At 35.4% G+C, this 12,157-nt stretch overlaps 1 protein-coding gene across 2 annotated transcripts; it reads right to left on the bottom strand.

Annotated features, from left to right (window-relative positions):
- Window positions 1-2,296: 2,296 nt before the first annotated feature.
- On the bottom strand, window positions 2,297-3,583 carry LOC110032865 (cytochrome b5-like). Of its 2 annotated transcripts, XM_020736637.1 has the most exons (4): window positions 3,515-3,583; window positions 3,222-3,422; window positions 2,992-3,058; window positions 2,297-2,832 (listed from the first exon to the last, which is right to left on the bottom strand). In XM_020736637.1, exons 2-4 carry the CDS (start codon window positions 3,303-3,305, stop codon window positions 2,558-2,560), a joined length of 426 nt encoding a protein of 141 aa, XP_020592296.1. In that variant the 5' UTR covers window positions 3,306-3,422; window positions 3,515-3,583; the 3' UTR covers window positions 2,297-2,557. The 2 variants fall into 2 exon arrangements, with proteins under 2 accessions (XP_020592296.1, XP_020592295.1); XM_020736636.1 differs by lacking the exon at window positions 3,515-3,583 and having other exon boundaries at window positions 3,222-3,508.
- Window positions 3,584-12,157: the final 8,574 nt, after the last annotated feature.

Genomic DNA, 12,157 nt, shown 5'->3' with positions numbered 1-12,157 from the left:
TGGTTGGAGCAAAATGAGAATACTAAGCTGTCAGGTTCACTCTGTCCAGAGAATAAAAAAATAACCAATCTATTGAGATCAACCAAAGCAGGGAAAATATTTGCGTACATAAGATGTACGCAGCTCTGCGTACATCAGGGGTTATTCAGGGGGTACAATGGGGTTATATTTGGGTTATACCCCCTTGTAACCTCCGGTATAACCCGGATATAACTCCCCTGTACCCCCAGAATCTCTGATGTACGCAGCGCTGTACGCAGCGCTGCGTACATCTTATGTACACAAATATTTCTCCCAAAGCAGACTCTAGTGGGAGAGAATGATGACATGAGAAGAACTATCTGATTATTCTAGAAAAAAAGAAGGTGCACTTACATACATAAGCACAAGCACACGATATTCTTATGTATTCACATATCTAACACCCAAATTTTCATATTTACATGCATAACACTAAAAAATTTAACATGATATAAAATATAGACATCAAAAATACCACTTAATTACTTTTGAAAAAGTGAAGTACACCATTTTATACATAGCTTTATAGCACCAAAGGGTTGTAAATATAAATTCGAAAGTTCAGGTGTTAGAATGTAAACACATATGATATGTGTGGTAAGTCCGTTAATTTCTCAAAAAAGAATGCCTATTTTGGCCTCGAAGCTTCATATGATTTAAAGATAAGAATGGAACTGAATTGCTGATTGTGTTTTAAGGGTTGGAACACAAAAGACTTGAGTAATGTGTAACAGCATGCCACTAGATATGGAAATATATCTATCACCTTAAGTTTAATATTTACATTTATAATGCTTTTTTTGCTATAAACCTATTGCATAAAAAATTGCATTTGACTTTTAAAAAGTTAATAAAGTGGTATATTTTATGTGATATAAACGATTTGAGTGTTAAGAATGTAAATATTAAACTTTAGTTGTTAGATATGTAAATACATAAGAATAGTGTGGTATGTAGGTAAATCCCCCATTAAACTTTGTTTCATTTAGTGTTGTGAGATGATTCTCCGTTCTTTCAGTGTATTTTGATGTGAAAACTAATGGAGAATATTATTGCAACTCTATCTTTTATGATAGAAGTTACTAACTTCCAAGAAGATAAAAAATCAAAATAAAAACAAAGAAGCGTGGAGCTACAAACCTCAGGAAGCAATTGATTCAAGTATGAAATACTTGAAGATGGACACTAATCAACACAAATGAAACACAACCATAAGACTCAGAGGCATTTGCATACATAGCACTCAATTCCTACGTATTTACATATCTAACACCTAAACTTTAATTTTTACATATATGCCGCCTTACATATCCGTGAAAAGGTGTATTTCACATTTTAAAAGTCATAATAGTGATATTTTTTATGTGATGTGAAAGACAGGGCGGTATAAATGTAAAAACGAGAAGTACATAGGAATCGGGTGAAATGTATGTAAATACCCTTTATTTTATGGATCAATTGAAGCACCGCGAAAAGCTTGATAATAATCTCAAGAAAGATGCAACATAACATTATTGGAGTTAAATGAATTCAAGGTTTATGGCATCAATCAGCCTTTGCTGTTAGTACTCATGTTTCACTACAGCAAGGCCTACTATAATGAAACAAAAGCTCATTAAACTATAGTAGCATGCAAGCTTAGACGTTTTGAGAAGTGAGAGTGAAAAATAACGGATTCAATTAATCTAATTCAGCTAATGAGAGTGAAAAATAAAGGAACAAGATTCATGCAATAGATATACAAAGAATTTTATAAGGTATTGCTAAATTTATGGCTGTCATTTCGTCGTCCTTACAGATTTCACTGTTATTTGAATGTGGAGGTTTACAACCCTAAGATGATGAGCTACATTAAATTCAATTAATTTTTGTTAATGCAATGCTTTTTCAAGCATTTCTTCAAACAGATTGTTGGCAAAAATAGAAGGAAGATTTATTTACATACCACTCAAAATATAAGGTGTGTCACTTTTTAGAAGTCAAAAAATAGTGGTACTTTTAATGTGATGTGAAAGATTTAGGGGGTATAAATGTAAAAAACAAAGTTTAGATGTTAGATATGTCAATACATAAGAATTGTGTAGTCTGTATGTAAATGCCCCAGAAGATAAGCTTGAAGGCAGGCCGCTGAAGTCATTTATATGGTGTGCAGCACTTCTCTATTCCAACAACCCATCCACTCATTGCAACGAAAAAGAAAGACAAAATTCAACTACCTCATACCAACACCAATGGCATGTTCAAGATACCACACATAAGCATTCCTCCTTTAGTATTTAATATGAATAATACTAATAACTATATTAAAGCCACTTCTTCACAGTCATTGAGCTCCATTGAGCTGAACATAACAATAAAAGAAACTGAACGGCTTTATTGAAATTATTTCATCATAAATTCAAACTCCAACCCCAATCTAGAAGACAAAAACTTCAATTTATGAGCATATATCCCTAAAGTCTTCACCTTTCAGAAGAAATACTGACACAACTCTTAAAACAGAACAAGTGGAAACATGGTGAGATAGAAGAGTCATTCAAGCACTGACATTAATGTAGGTGAGGTAGTACCATGCAGCGAAGGCTAAGGCCAGGATGAGCAGAGGAAACAGGACATCGGTGAAATTGGTGGAAGAAGTCGCAAGTTTCCTCTCTTGAGGCTTATCGGCAAGATGAGGATCTGCAGTTCCAGTCTGAATGACTTTTGGGACCTGGTCTCCATCAATGGATCCAATCACGTATCCTTCCATCATACTGGTTGCAGTGGAGCTGTGGCCCACATCCTCAAATGACTGGGTCGCATCACCGTTAGCTTAAAGAAGCAGTAAGATAATGATTTTAGAATCGGTGAAGCAAAAAATTCTTAATTGAAATCGGTCAAAGGGATAAAAAACCGATCTTGGAATCTAAAGAGCGTGAAATAGTGATCACAGAAGGTAGAAGGGGGAGAAGATGAAGGGAAGGAATCTACCTGCTGCCTGAAGAAGAACATCATCTCCTCCTGGATGATCCTCTAGGAAATCGGTGACATTATAAACCTAAAGGATCATAAAAAAATGATTTTTGGTACGAAAGGTTAAACATTTTTAGTTAAATAAAAAAGATAATTGTGAGAAATACCAAAGTTACTCGTTAAATAGGGTGGAAAAAATGGAAAGATTTTAGATGTAGGGAAAAGATTGGACCTGGAAAAGATTGGACCTTGCCGTGGATTATCAGCCAGCAATCATCCTTGGAGGTGTGCTTTGAGATCTCAGAGAAAGATAACTTATCTGAAGCTGGCATCTTCTGTTCTTTCGAGCTTGAGAGAGGAGACAGAGACGGTCAACGAACTCTTAGATCGACGGGAAGCAAAGGACAAAACTAAAAGGAACAAAGGAGCCCTCTCAGTACATCTGCAGGCTGGAGAGAAGGGAATCAGAGAAGAGAAGAGAGGGTTTATTCCCGGGATTCAGGACGGTGTTTTGATAAGTAGCAATGGTACAGATTCTTACACCGGATGGACGTGTGGACTCCCCGGTGCGGCGATTAGATGGAGGCAAAATATTGTCATTTACAAATCAAGCATATCCTTTCACCTATTTTTTAAGTTCTAACTCAAATATATAATATCATGATAAAATTTTCAACTCAAGTTTTTTATTTTTATGAAATTCACAATAATTTAATGGCCAGCACACATAAATACACCCATGTATTTGATTTATAAATACTAATATTTCTTGTGCTCAAGATGTAATTATCCCTTTAAAAAAGTGCTTTCTTGCCATGTTTTCAAATAAAAGAAGAAAAAATGGAGAATCAGAGGATTATGAGAATATATTACATTTGGTTATTCAGATTATATTTGAGGTAGTTGTAGTTATTTAAAGAAATAGATGTTAAGCTGTTGAAAAGGATTTGTTGTTCAAGAAAGTGTGAGACTATTACAAAATATTTATAAAAAAATATTGAATCAATATGCGCGTTGTGTCAAACAAGCCTGTAATCTTGAATCCTCACCTCTTATGCCTATCTATAAATAGTCATTATTTTGAATAAAGGATAAGTGTTTTTTACTGTTCATTACTGTTTTCTATCTATTAGCTTTTTTTTCTCTTTTGCTCTATTCCTTGAGTGTGTATTTCGATCGTTTTAGAGTCAATATGCGCGTGTTGAGCATGAGCATGAATCACACCGTCAAACAAGAAGAGATGCAACATCGAGGAAAAACTCTACATAAAGGCATTCATAGCAAGGAGCTCTCAAGTGAAACTACACAACAATAGATTCATAACCCGAACACGTTCCAAATGAAGTTTGGCGAATACTCAATGACTCTAACTAGTCCAAAAAGTGAACACTCAGAACTTGATTATAAACTACAATAGATTCATTCTTCTGTTATTGTCGAATCCTTAGCTTAAATAGTGAATTACAGAAATCTAAGATGTGTTTATCGGATTTGAGGTTCACTACTTAACTTTCAATGTCATTTGTCTCGCTTCCCCCCTTTTCTTTTTCTTTACACACCTCTAATCTCGTCGACACTTTGTCGACACTTTCCATCGTAACCTATTAAACTACTCTTTGTCGTTGAGGGTATATACAAACATGCCACTCAATCTTTATACCTTCACACGTGTCCAATCGGCCAGCTTCCGACTGACCACTTAGTTCCTCCAGCTGACAACCTCATCGACCGGTAGACAACCACTTCACCAGTGAGCATCCAACTCACAGTAGTTCCTATCAACAAGATCTGCATCAAACCACAACCTCCGACACCTCACTATGCACTTATCAGCACCTCTCCAAGGCTTAACCGACTGGTCGACCATGTCCACCATTCGACCGACCATCTTGGCCAACTAACCGGTCATATCAGGCAACGACAAAATGTTAAATCAAAGGTAAAAGACAGCTGAAACTTTCACTCTATTTGCATATTGTAAAAAAATTTAAGAGAAAAAAAACATTTTAACATTTTCAATCTAAAGTTCTGTTTGCACATCTGACCGTTGTTTTATTTGACCAAGTGCTAAGCTTACAAGCATAGTATTGGCTGCTTAAAAAGATTGTTAAATAGATATTTAACCACCACTATATTAACCATTTGTTTATTTTCCTATGAAAGTGGTCAAATTTTGCATGATTTTCCTCAGCAGTTTGCCTTAGAAAGCATTGTTAAGTGCTATCAAAAATTTTTTGAAAGGTTCCTCACCTACTCATACATGTTGATCATTTTATTTTAATCACTTTTTTTTAATTTTGGGTTACTATTATTTTTTAAAAGACTCTCATTCAAGACGAGCAAATGAAAATAACCAAACATAAAGGAGCCCGTCTCTACATTCAACATAGAAAAAGCTCTGAAGGTGGTTCATTGCCCAAAATTGATAGGATCTACAGATGGTATGCCACAAATCACCCCAAAAATAATTCTTAATGGTTATCTCGTGAAGGCAGTGACAAGATGCACCTAAGACCTCGCGAAAGGCGTGATCCAATCGAGACGATGATCCAACCATGCAAAACGGACAGGCATCATAAGACTTAAGCTGAGTCTCTAAGCTACTTCGTCGGAAAATAACATGGCAAAGATAAAAATGTCAAAAGAAAACAAAAGAAACCTTTTGCACCTTTCCTTAAGTTTTAGGTAGTCGTTTGGAGTTCCATGTGGAGGCCTTCCATCTCCCCCTCGACATCAAAAATCTTCCCCGTATGAGCCTTCAAAATTGACATACAGGGCATAAAAATCTGATGAAATTCAAGGGAGTATAATTAGTGCTGTTATTTTTTATATTTGAAAGTCTTTTATTCACGTCGCAGTTTCACTTCTGAGAAGTAAAAATCCTGGGGACTTCTATGTATGCCAAAAAAATGCCTACGCGGATCTTCACGGATCCGACAGTAGCAAGCGGCAAAGGTGAAACTACCCTCCACGGCTTGGAGTGGCTCCAACATCAAATGAATCCAGAACAGTGTTTTGACTAGAAAGTAGTGAAGGCCCCGGTGCAAGTTGGTATTCATAAAAAAAAGAGTTTTCTCGGGCTGTTAAAAGAAAAAAAGATGAAGAAGGGCAATCACATTACAAGAACATACTATATATGTCATTCAATTACAGAAAATTACGTTATTATCACTTAAATTTGTGTTAATGTAGGATCCTTTAAGGCGGCAGCTCGGTGGCGCTTGACACCACATCACTATTTTGATTGTTTAGGTAAAGTGCATTTTGATAACTTTTCAAAAATTTGCAGTTGAAATCTTTATTTTCCCTCCACTCCAATCTAGGTGTGGTCCGCTTTTAAGAAAAAAATTGTAATAGCCGCCACAGCTTTTTGAGAATAAGATTATTATTATGTAGCTTCACACTTCACAGTTGTTTTTTAGGGCCCTTTTGGGGTGGCGGTGTGATATCGCACAGTAGCTTTTTCTGTTTGGGTATGCTACGTTTTTGCATCTTCTTCGAAAGCTATCGATGAAATATGTATTTTCCCACTGGTCTTGCTAGACATCTTTCTAGTTTAAACTACGTTTTTGCCAATCGGGCCTTTAGCAGTCGATCAATGAAGCCAATGAAAATGAACAATTGAACCAGTGTAGGTGGTCGATCGACTAGGAACATTTGATTGAGTCGAGGTGGCTGATCAATGAAGCATACAAAATATGGTATTTTGGATGAAATTTTAAAATTTCAAGCTATGCGCACAGTTATATGAATGCAAAAATATGCACAAAAGAGGCTCTGTTGACCTCAATTTTTGTTGAGGTCTAGTCTTTCTTCCTTAAAAGCCTATGATCTTGTCATAGAATTTCCTGTTGATTATTCCTAAAGGACAAGTGATGGAACCCTACTCATTATAAATTTTACATACTTCTTTACTTTTCTTGAAGTTCTACATGTTTCTTCTAACCTCTAGCACTTGGTAGGTGGAGATAACTTAAGGGAGCTCAAGAATAGTCCCCATAGGACTGTTTGGCCTTAAAGTTAGCTCTAGGTGGTGTGGGCTTGGTCAGTTTTGCACGCACACACTTCAAACCCTCACCTTCACTCACAACCTCAACCCTAACCTACTCATACTTAACTTGGTTTCACCATTCTCTTGGAAACTCATGCGGATGGTCCCCCAAACTATTAGCCCTAGGCTAGTATTTGGATAAAACCAACATATGGAGGATCCAAAATGAAATTTCTTTGGTCTCATGGCACTATAAGGGTATTTTTATGATTGACATTCCCATTGAACACCAATTTTACCCAATTTACCCGAAAAATTATCCCAAACCACTTTAAACCACTCAAATTGTCCAAATATCCCAAAACTCCCAAACTTTTTCAAAATTTCCAAAATACCCCTAACTTAACCAAAATTACCAAAATGCTCTTGGCGGCCCAAATTTTTCCAAATCATTCCAAACACTCCCAAAACTAATTTTGACCACTCAAGAAGTCCAATTTGATTACTTTTGACCACAATCCCAATTTTGCTCTTTAAGACCCAATTACCACAAAGCACCTCCAATTTTCACCAAATTGATTTTAAATTTCCCCAATTTCAAATATAAACTCAATTTTATCATGTCTAAGCCAATTTTGAACCAAATTCAAGCCCATTTGAACCCAATTTCAAACCTAAATTCCAAGCCCAATTTGACCATAAGACAAAATTTCACCAAATTGAATGTCCTAACCTATCCAATTTTTCCAAATTCACTTCCTAAACTCTTCATAACATACCCATATACCAAATTGAGCTCTTAATTGGCCTTGACCTAGCCATAACATTAGCCTAAACTCAATCCAAACCAAAATCCCTAATTTTGCCCTAAGGTCAAAATCCCTTCAAATTGAACTATATAACTCTTCAAATTTCAACTCAATTGATGCCCAAACACTTCATGACAATCTTCTACGTGACCATTCAATTGGGCCAATGCCAAGATTTAGCCAGGCCTAAACCCAAGTCCAAGCAAACTCATACATTTTGAACCCAAACCTCAAATCCACTTGGAGCCACATGGTTTGACCACCCATCTTGAACCACCTTAGCAGCCACTTGGACCCTAAGAACCACCCTAAATGCTCTTAGCCCACCCTAGAGGTGCCACGGGCCAAGGGTCCCTTGATTTGGGATTCCTTCCCATTTTTGGTCAAGTGACCTAAGCTTGAGCTCAAGTGATTAAAACCCCATCCTAATCACCATTAAACATTCCCCTTGGTTCGCTGGGCTAGCTAGCCAGCTCCCCTGCCCTAGTCAGCTGACCTAGTGGCCAAAAAAGCTAAAATCATGGAGCTCTCCCTATGGATCAAATTAAATTTAAACCCATCCAAGGTGTCTCATCCTCATTTGTCATCGACGTCGTTCATCCCTCTACCTCAGCTTCTTTCTCCACCCCCTGACTTGGTCAATTAAGCCCTAGCTCCCCCTCTATTTAAACCACCCCCTGGGAGTCCAAAATGAACGACGTCGATGACAGTCAATTAAGCCCTAGCTCCCCCTCTATTTAAACCCTCTACCTCAGCTTCTTTCTCCACTCCCTCCACGTCCAAGAAGAGATTGTTGTTAATTGCTCACAGAGCTTCATGTAGCCTTCCTGAGTTCAATCCCACCATTTTCCCCCTTTGAAATCTATTGTCCAAGCTCAATTTAAACCTTCAAAACTAGGGTCAGTTTCTATCATTGCATAAAACTCCACAAAACCCCACAAAACTCCAAATTGAACCATCATTAAGCTTCCTCAGACCAAACGAGGAAGTTTTCCATCAAAATCCCTATGTCTCAAGCCCTTTAACCTACTCTCTAACCTACCTCTAGACCAAGGCCACATTACCCTCTGATCGAAATCATATTTAGACCTTACACCAACTTAAACCAACACTTTGAGGAGGTTTGTTGGACTCTACTGAAGCTTCCACAAGCACTCAATCGAGGCCCACCTCTTGGGCAAAGGTATAATCCACTAACCCTAAATTTTCCTTCGCTTTCATCAATTGTGAAGTAAACTTATATTGCATACGATTGTAACCGTATATATAGGTTTGCCTTGACTAGATGAAGCTATAGAAACAAGTCCCATGTGATTTGGTAGAGTATCGAGCGAGATCTTAGTTTTAGAAGTTGGACGATTTTTAGGTTAGGTCAGTTGCGGATGATGGCCAGGAGCATCCAATCGCGCGTGTATTGAACATACGACTCAGATTGTGTTGGATGGAATATGCGTTCGTGAACCGCAGGCTACGTGGCAAGCCTAGGTGGAAAGCACAACGAATGGGAGCGCTCTGCAGGGGGGCTTTGGAGTTGCCTAGGATGAGTTAGCTGTCGTGTGGGTAAGTAGAAAATTAAGGGTATTTTTTATTTATTTAAATTCATAAACTTTAAAAATCCAAAACTTGGTGTAGAAAAATCATAAAAATAAAATAAAAATATCTTCCTCTCAGTGAACAGAGGAAAATGATGTCAAAGAAAAATAAAAATTATTTGACTTGTCTCTAACTTTTAATTAATTAAATACCATCCAGACTATTTTAATAATAAATATTAATCACCTTGGCTTGAAAATTTAGGAGTCGATTCGTCATGACAGTGAAGATGTCTTCCGATTTTTCCAAGTTCAGATGACACCTCTAACTTTGAAACTCTAATTTTCCAGTATATTGACCCATTTTTTATTAACGTAACTTAATTATATAAATTACAAATTTAATAAAAAAAATGAGGTTTATTTTGGTAGGTTACTTGTGGGCATATGAAAAGTATAAAATGTATTTAAACGATTATGCATAAATTTCTAGCTAATAATTGCTTAAAGTTTATAAAACATTAAATAAATAAAATATTATTAAAAAAATTAACAAAATTGGTTCCACATTGTAAATAATGACCACTTTGACTCACTGTAAAAAATTGAAGTCCATTTGAGTTAATTTAATCACTTAAGTTTATTTTGAAATAAAACGACATTTTTTGCATTAAAATAATTATAATAAATAAACTATAATTAGGGAAATTATGAAAAGTTATTTTCTGAGTTTCTTGTGATCAAGGGCACCTAGGAAAAATAAAAAATATTTTAAAATAAGTAGTTCATTTTTTAGCTACTTTTTAAATTAAAAATAATTAAAAGTAATAAAAAAATTGAAAAAATATAAAAATACCCAAAATTGTTCCTAATTGTTCCTTGATCATTTCGGACCCTTTAAAATATTATCCTAAATTTTCTAATTTAGTTATGTCTTTTTAAATGCTAAAAGTGTATTTTTCTTAATTTTGCATTAAAATAATTATAATAAATAAAAAAAAAACATAAAAAAATGAAAAGTTTGTTTTTCTGAGTTTTTGGACTTAGAGATATTTAAGAAAAATATAAAAAGTAACTTTTGAAATTATATTATAATTTTCTATTTAATTAATCACAAAAATCAATAAATAATTATAATAATTAAAATATAAATTGAAAAATTATGAAATTTAGTCTAAGTAGTCCTCTGAACTAGGCGAACCTCTAATAATTTTTCCATAACAAAAATTTTACTTTGAATAGTCAAATAAATTAATATTGAAAATTTAATTTTTTAGCTAAAATAATTATATAAATTAAATAAAAATTAGAAAAATCCTTCGATATCCTTCTGTTGAAGTCACGACAGATCTAGAACCTCTGTCACACGTCGCACCTTCTCGTCACTTCACTCTACTTGTAAACTAATGTCCCTCACTGCTCTCCTCCAACTCAAGATGCTTGCAACCCCCTCATTTGTTTCACAACACACTTCTAAGGTTGATATTTAATCGACTCACCAACCACCTAAGCTGGGACCACCGATCGGTCATCAAAATTCCTCCATCAAATTCAATTGGCCAGCTACAACAAATTTCACTTGTTGAAACTTAAAGCCCTTCCAGCCGTCCACAACACATTAACATCTTAAAATCCTCCTAACTCCTCTATCCCATTCATATGACAACGCTTGCAGGACACTTCCTCTAGTAAGCCAATCAATTGTCAGGCCACCAAATTGGCCGACCATCCACACTTATCTGTCAATCGACCATGTCCCGATCTACCTCTTAAGTCAACCCAGCCGACCACCTCCACTCCATCTGTCCACACTAGTTCGCCATCTAATTCCCACCAAACTGCCTCCACCGACCGATGAATTCCTGAACGACTAACATCGATGACAAAAGACAATAAGACCCTCCACACCCCTTTTAAAAATAAGGTTAGTTATATACAATAAATTTTTATCCTCCTATCATCTATAAATAGGAGGTCCATTTTATGTATTAAGGTCATTGGACCCTTCTCTCTTAAACCTTCTCACGTAGGGAGGACTCTCTCCCTTTTTTTCTCTTTGTAACCCTCTCATTCAATGAAATAAAATGGGCGAAAGAGCTAGGGAATATCTTATTTTAACTCTCAGGGCTAAATCCAAGTGCACTACACTTTCTTTCTCTCTTTTTTTTCTATCCCTCTTTGTTTCTCTCTCATGATTCCCAACACTCTATCCCTCGGGTGTTGTGATTCATCCGACAAATCTAGATTCAACAGATACAAAAAAAAAAAAAAACTCTCTCATTAATAGAAATGAGAAATTTATAGTCTTAAATTATACAAAATTAACTAGCAAAAAATTTCTTGAATTAGAAATGAATGATACTCTATAAAATTTTATTTATTTAGTACTAAAAGTGACGTTTAAAAATTTTGGCAACATGCGTTCCTCTCAAAATACGTGTATTTACATATCTAATACATAAATTTTATTTTTTTCCATTTTTAACCACCAATTATTTCCTATGACATAAACAATATGAGTATTTTAATTTTAAAAAAGCGTAATATAAATTTTTATGCATAGATAAATTGACATATGAAAAAATTGAAATTTACATGTTATAAATGTAATTATAGAGAAATTGAGTAATATGTAGTTTTTATTTTTGTCAAATTGCCAGTAGCGTTGATTCGGTAGCTAATAAAGAAGAATTTATAATTAATTTGTAAATCCCAATATTTTGAATGATCTGTCTGTAATTATCCCACTTTAAACAGAATAAACATAACATCATCCCGCCGCATGCAGTCTCTCAACAATTGGCTAGCCTGTCAGTTTCAAGGGAAGATCCTTACCATACAGAAATGATCTG

Source organism: Phalaenopsis equestris, unplaced genomic scaffold, assembly GCF_001263595.1.
Source record: "Phalaenopsis equestris unplaced genomic scaffold, ASM126359v1 Scaffold001041, whole genome shotgun sequence".
Classification (NCBI taxonomy): Eukaryota; Viridiplantae; Streptophyta; class Magnoliopsida; order Asparagales; family Orchidaceae; genus Phalaenopsis; species Phalaenopsis equestris.
This window is presented reverse-complemented; position numbering and strand designations above follow the sequence as displayed.

Coding starts and splice junctions, on each gene's coding strand:
- LOC110032865 (XM_020736637.1), bottom strand. CDS start 3,305: ATGCCAGCTTCAGATAAGTTATCTTTCTCTGAGATCTCAAAGCACACC. Junction 3,059..3,221: donor GGCTGATAATCCACGGCAAG/GTCCAATCTTTT, acceptor ATGATCCTTTAG/GTTTATAATGTCACCGATTT. Junction 2,833..2,991: donor TGTTCTTCTTCAGGCAGCAG/GTAGATTCCTTC, acceptor TGCTTCTTTAAG/CTAACGGTGATGCGACCCAG.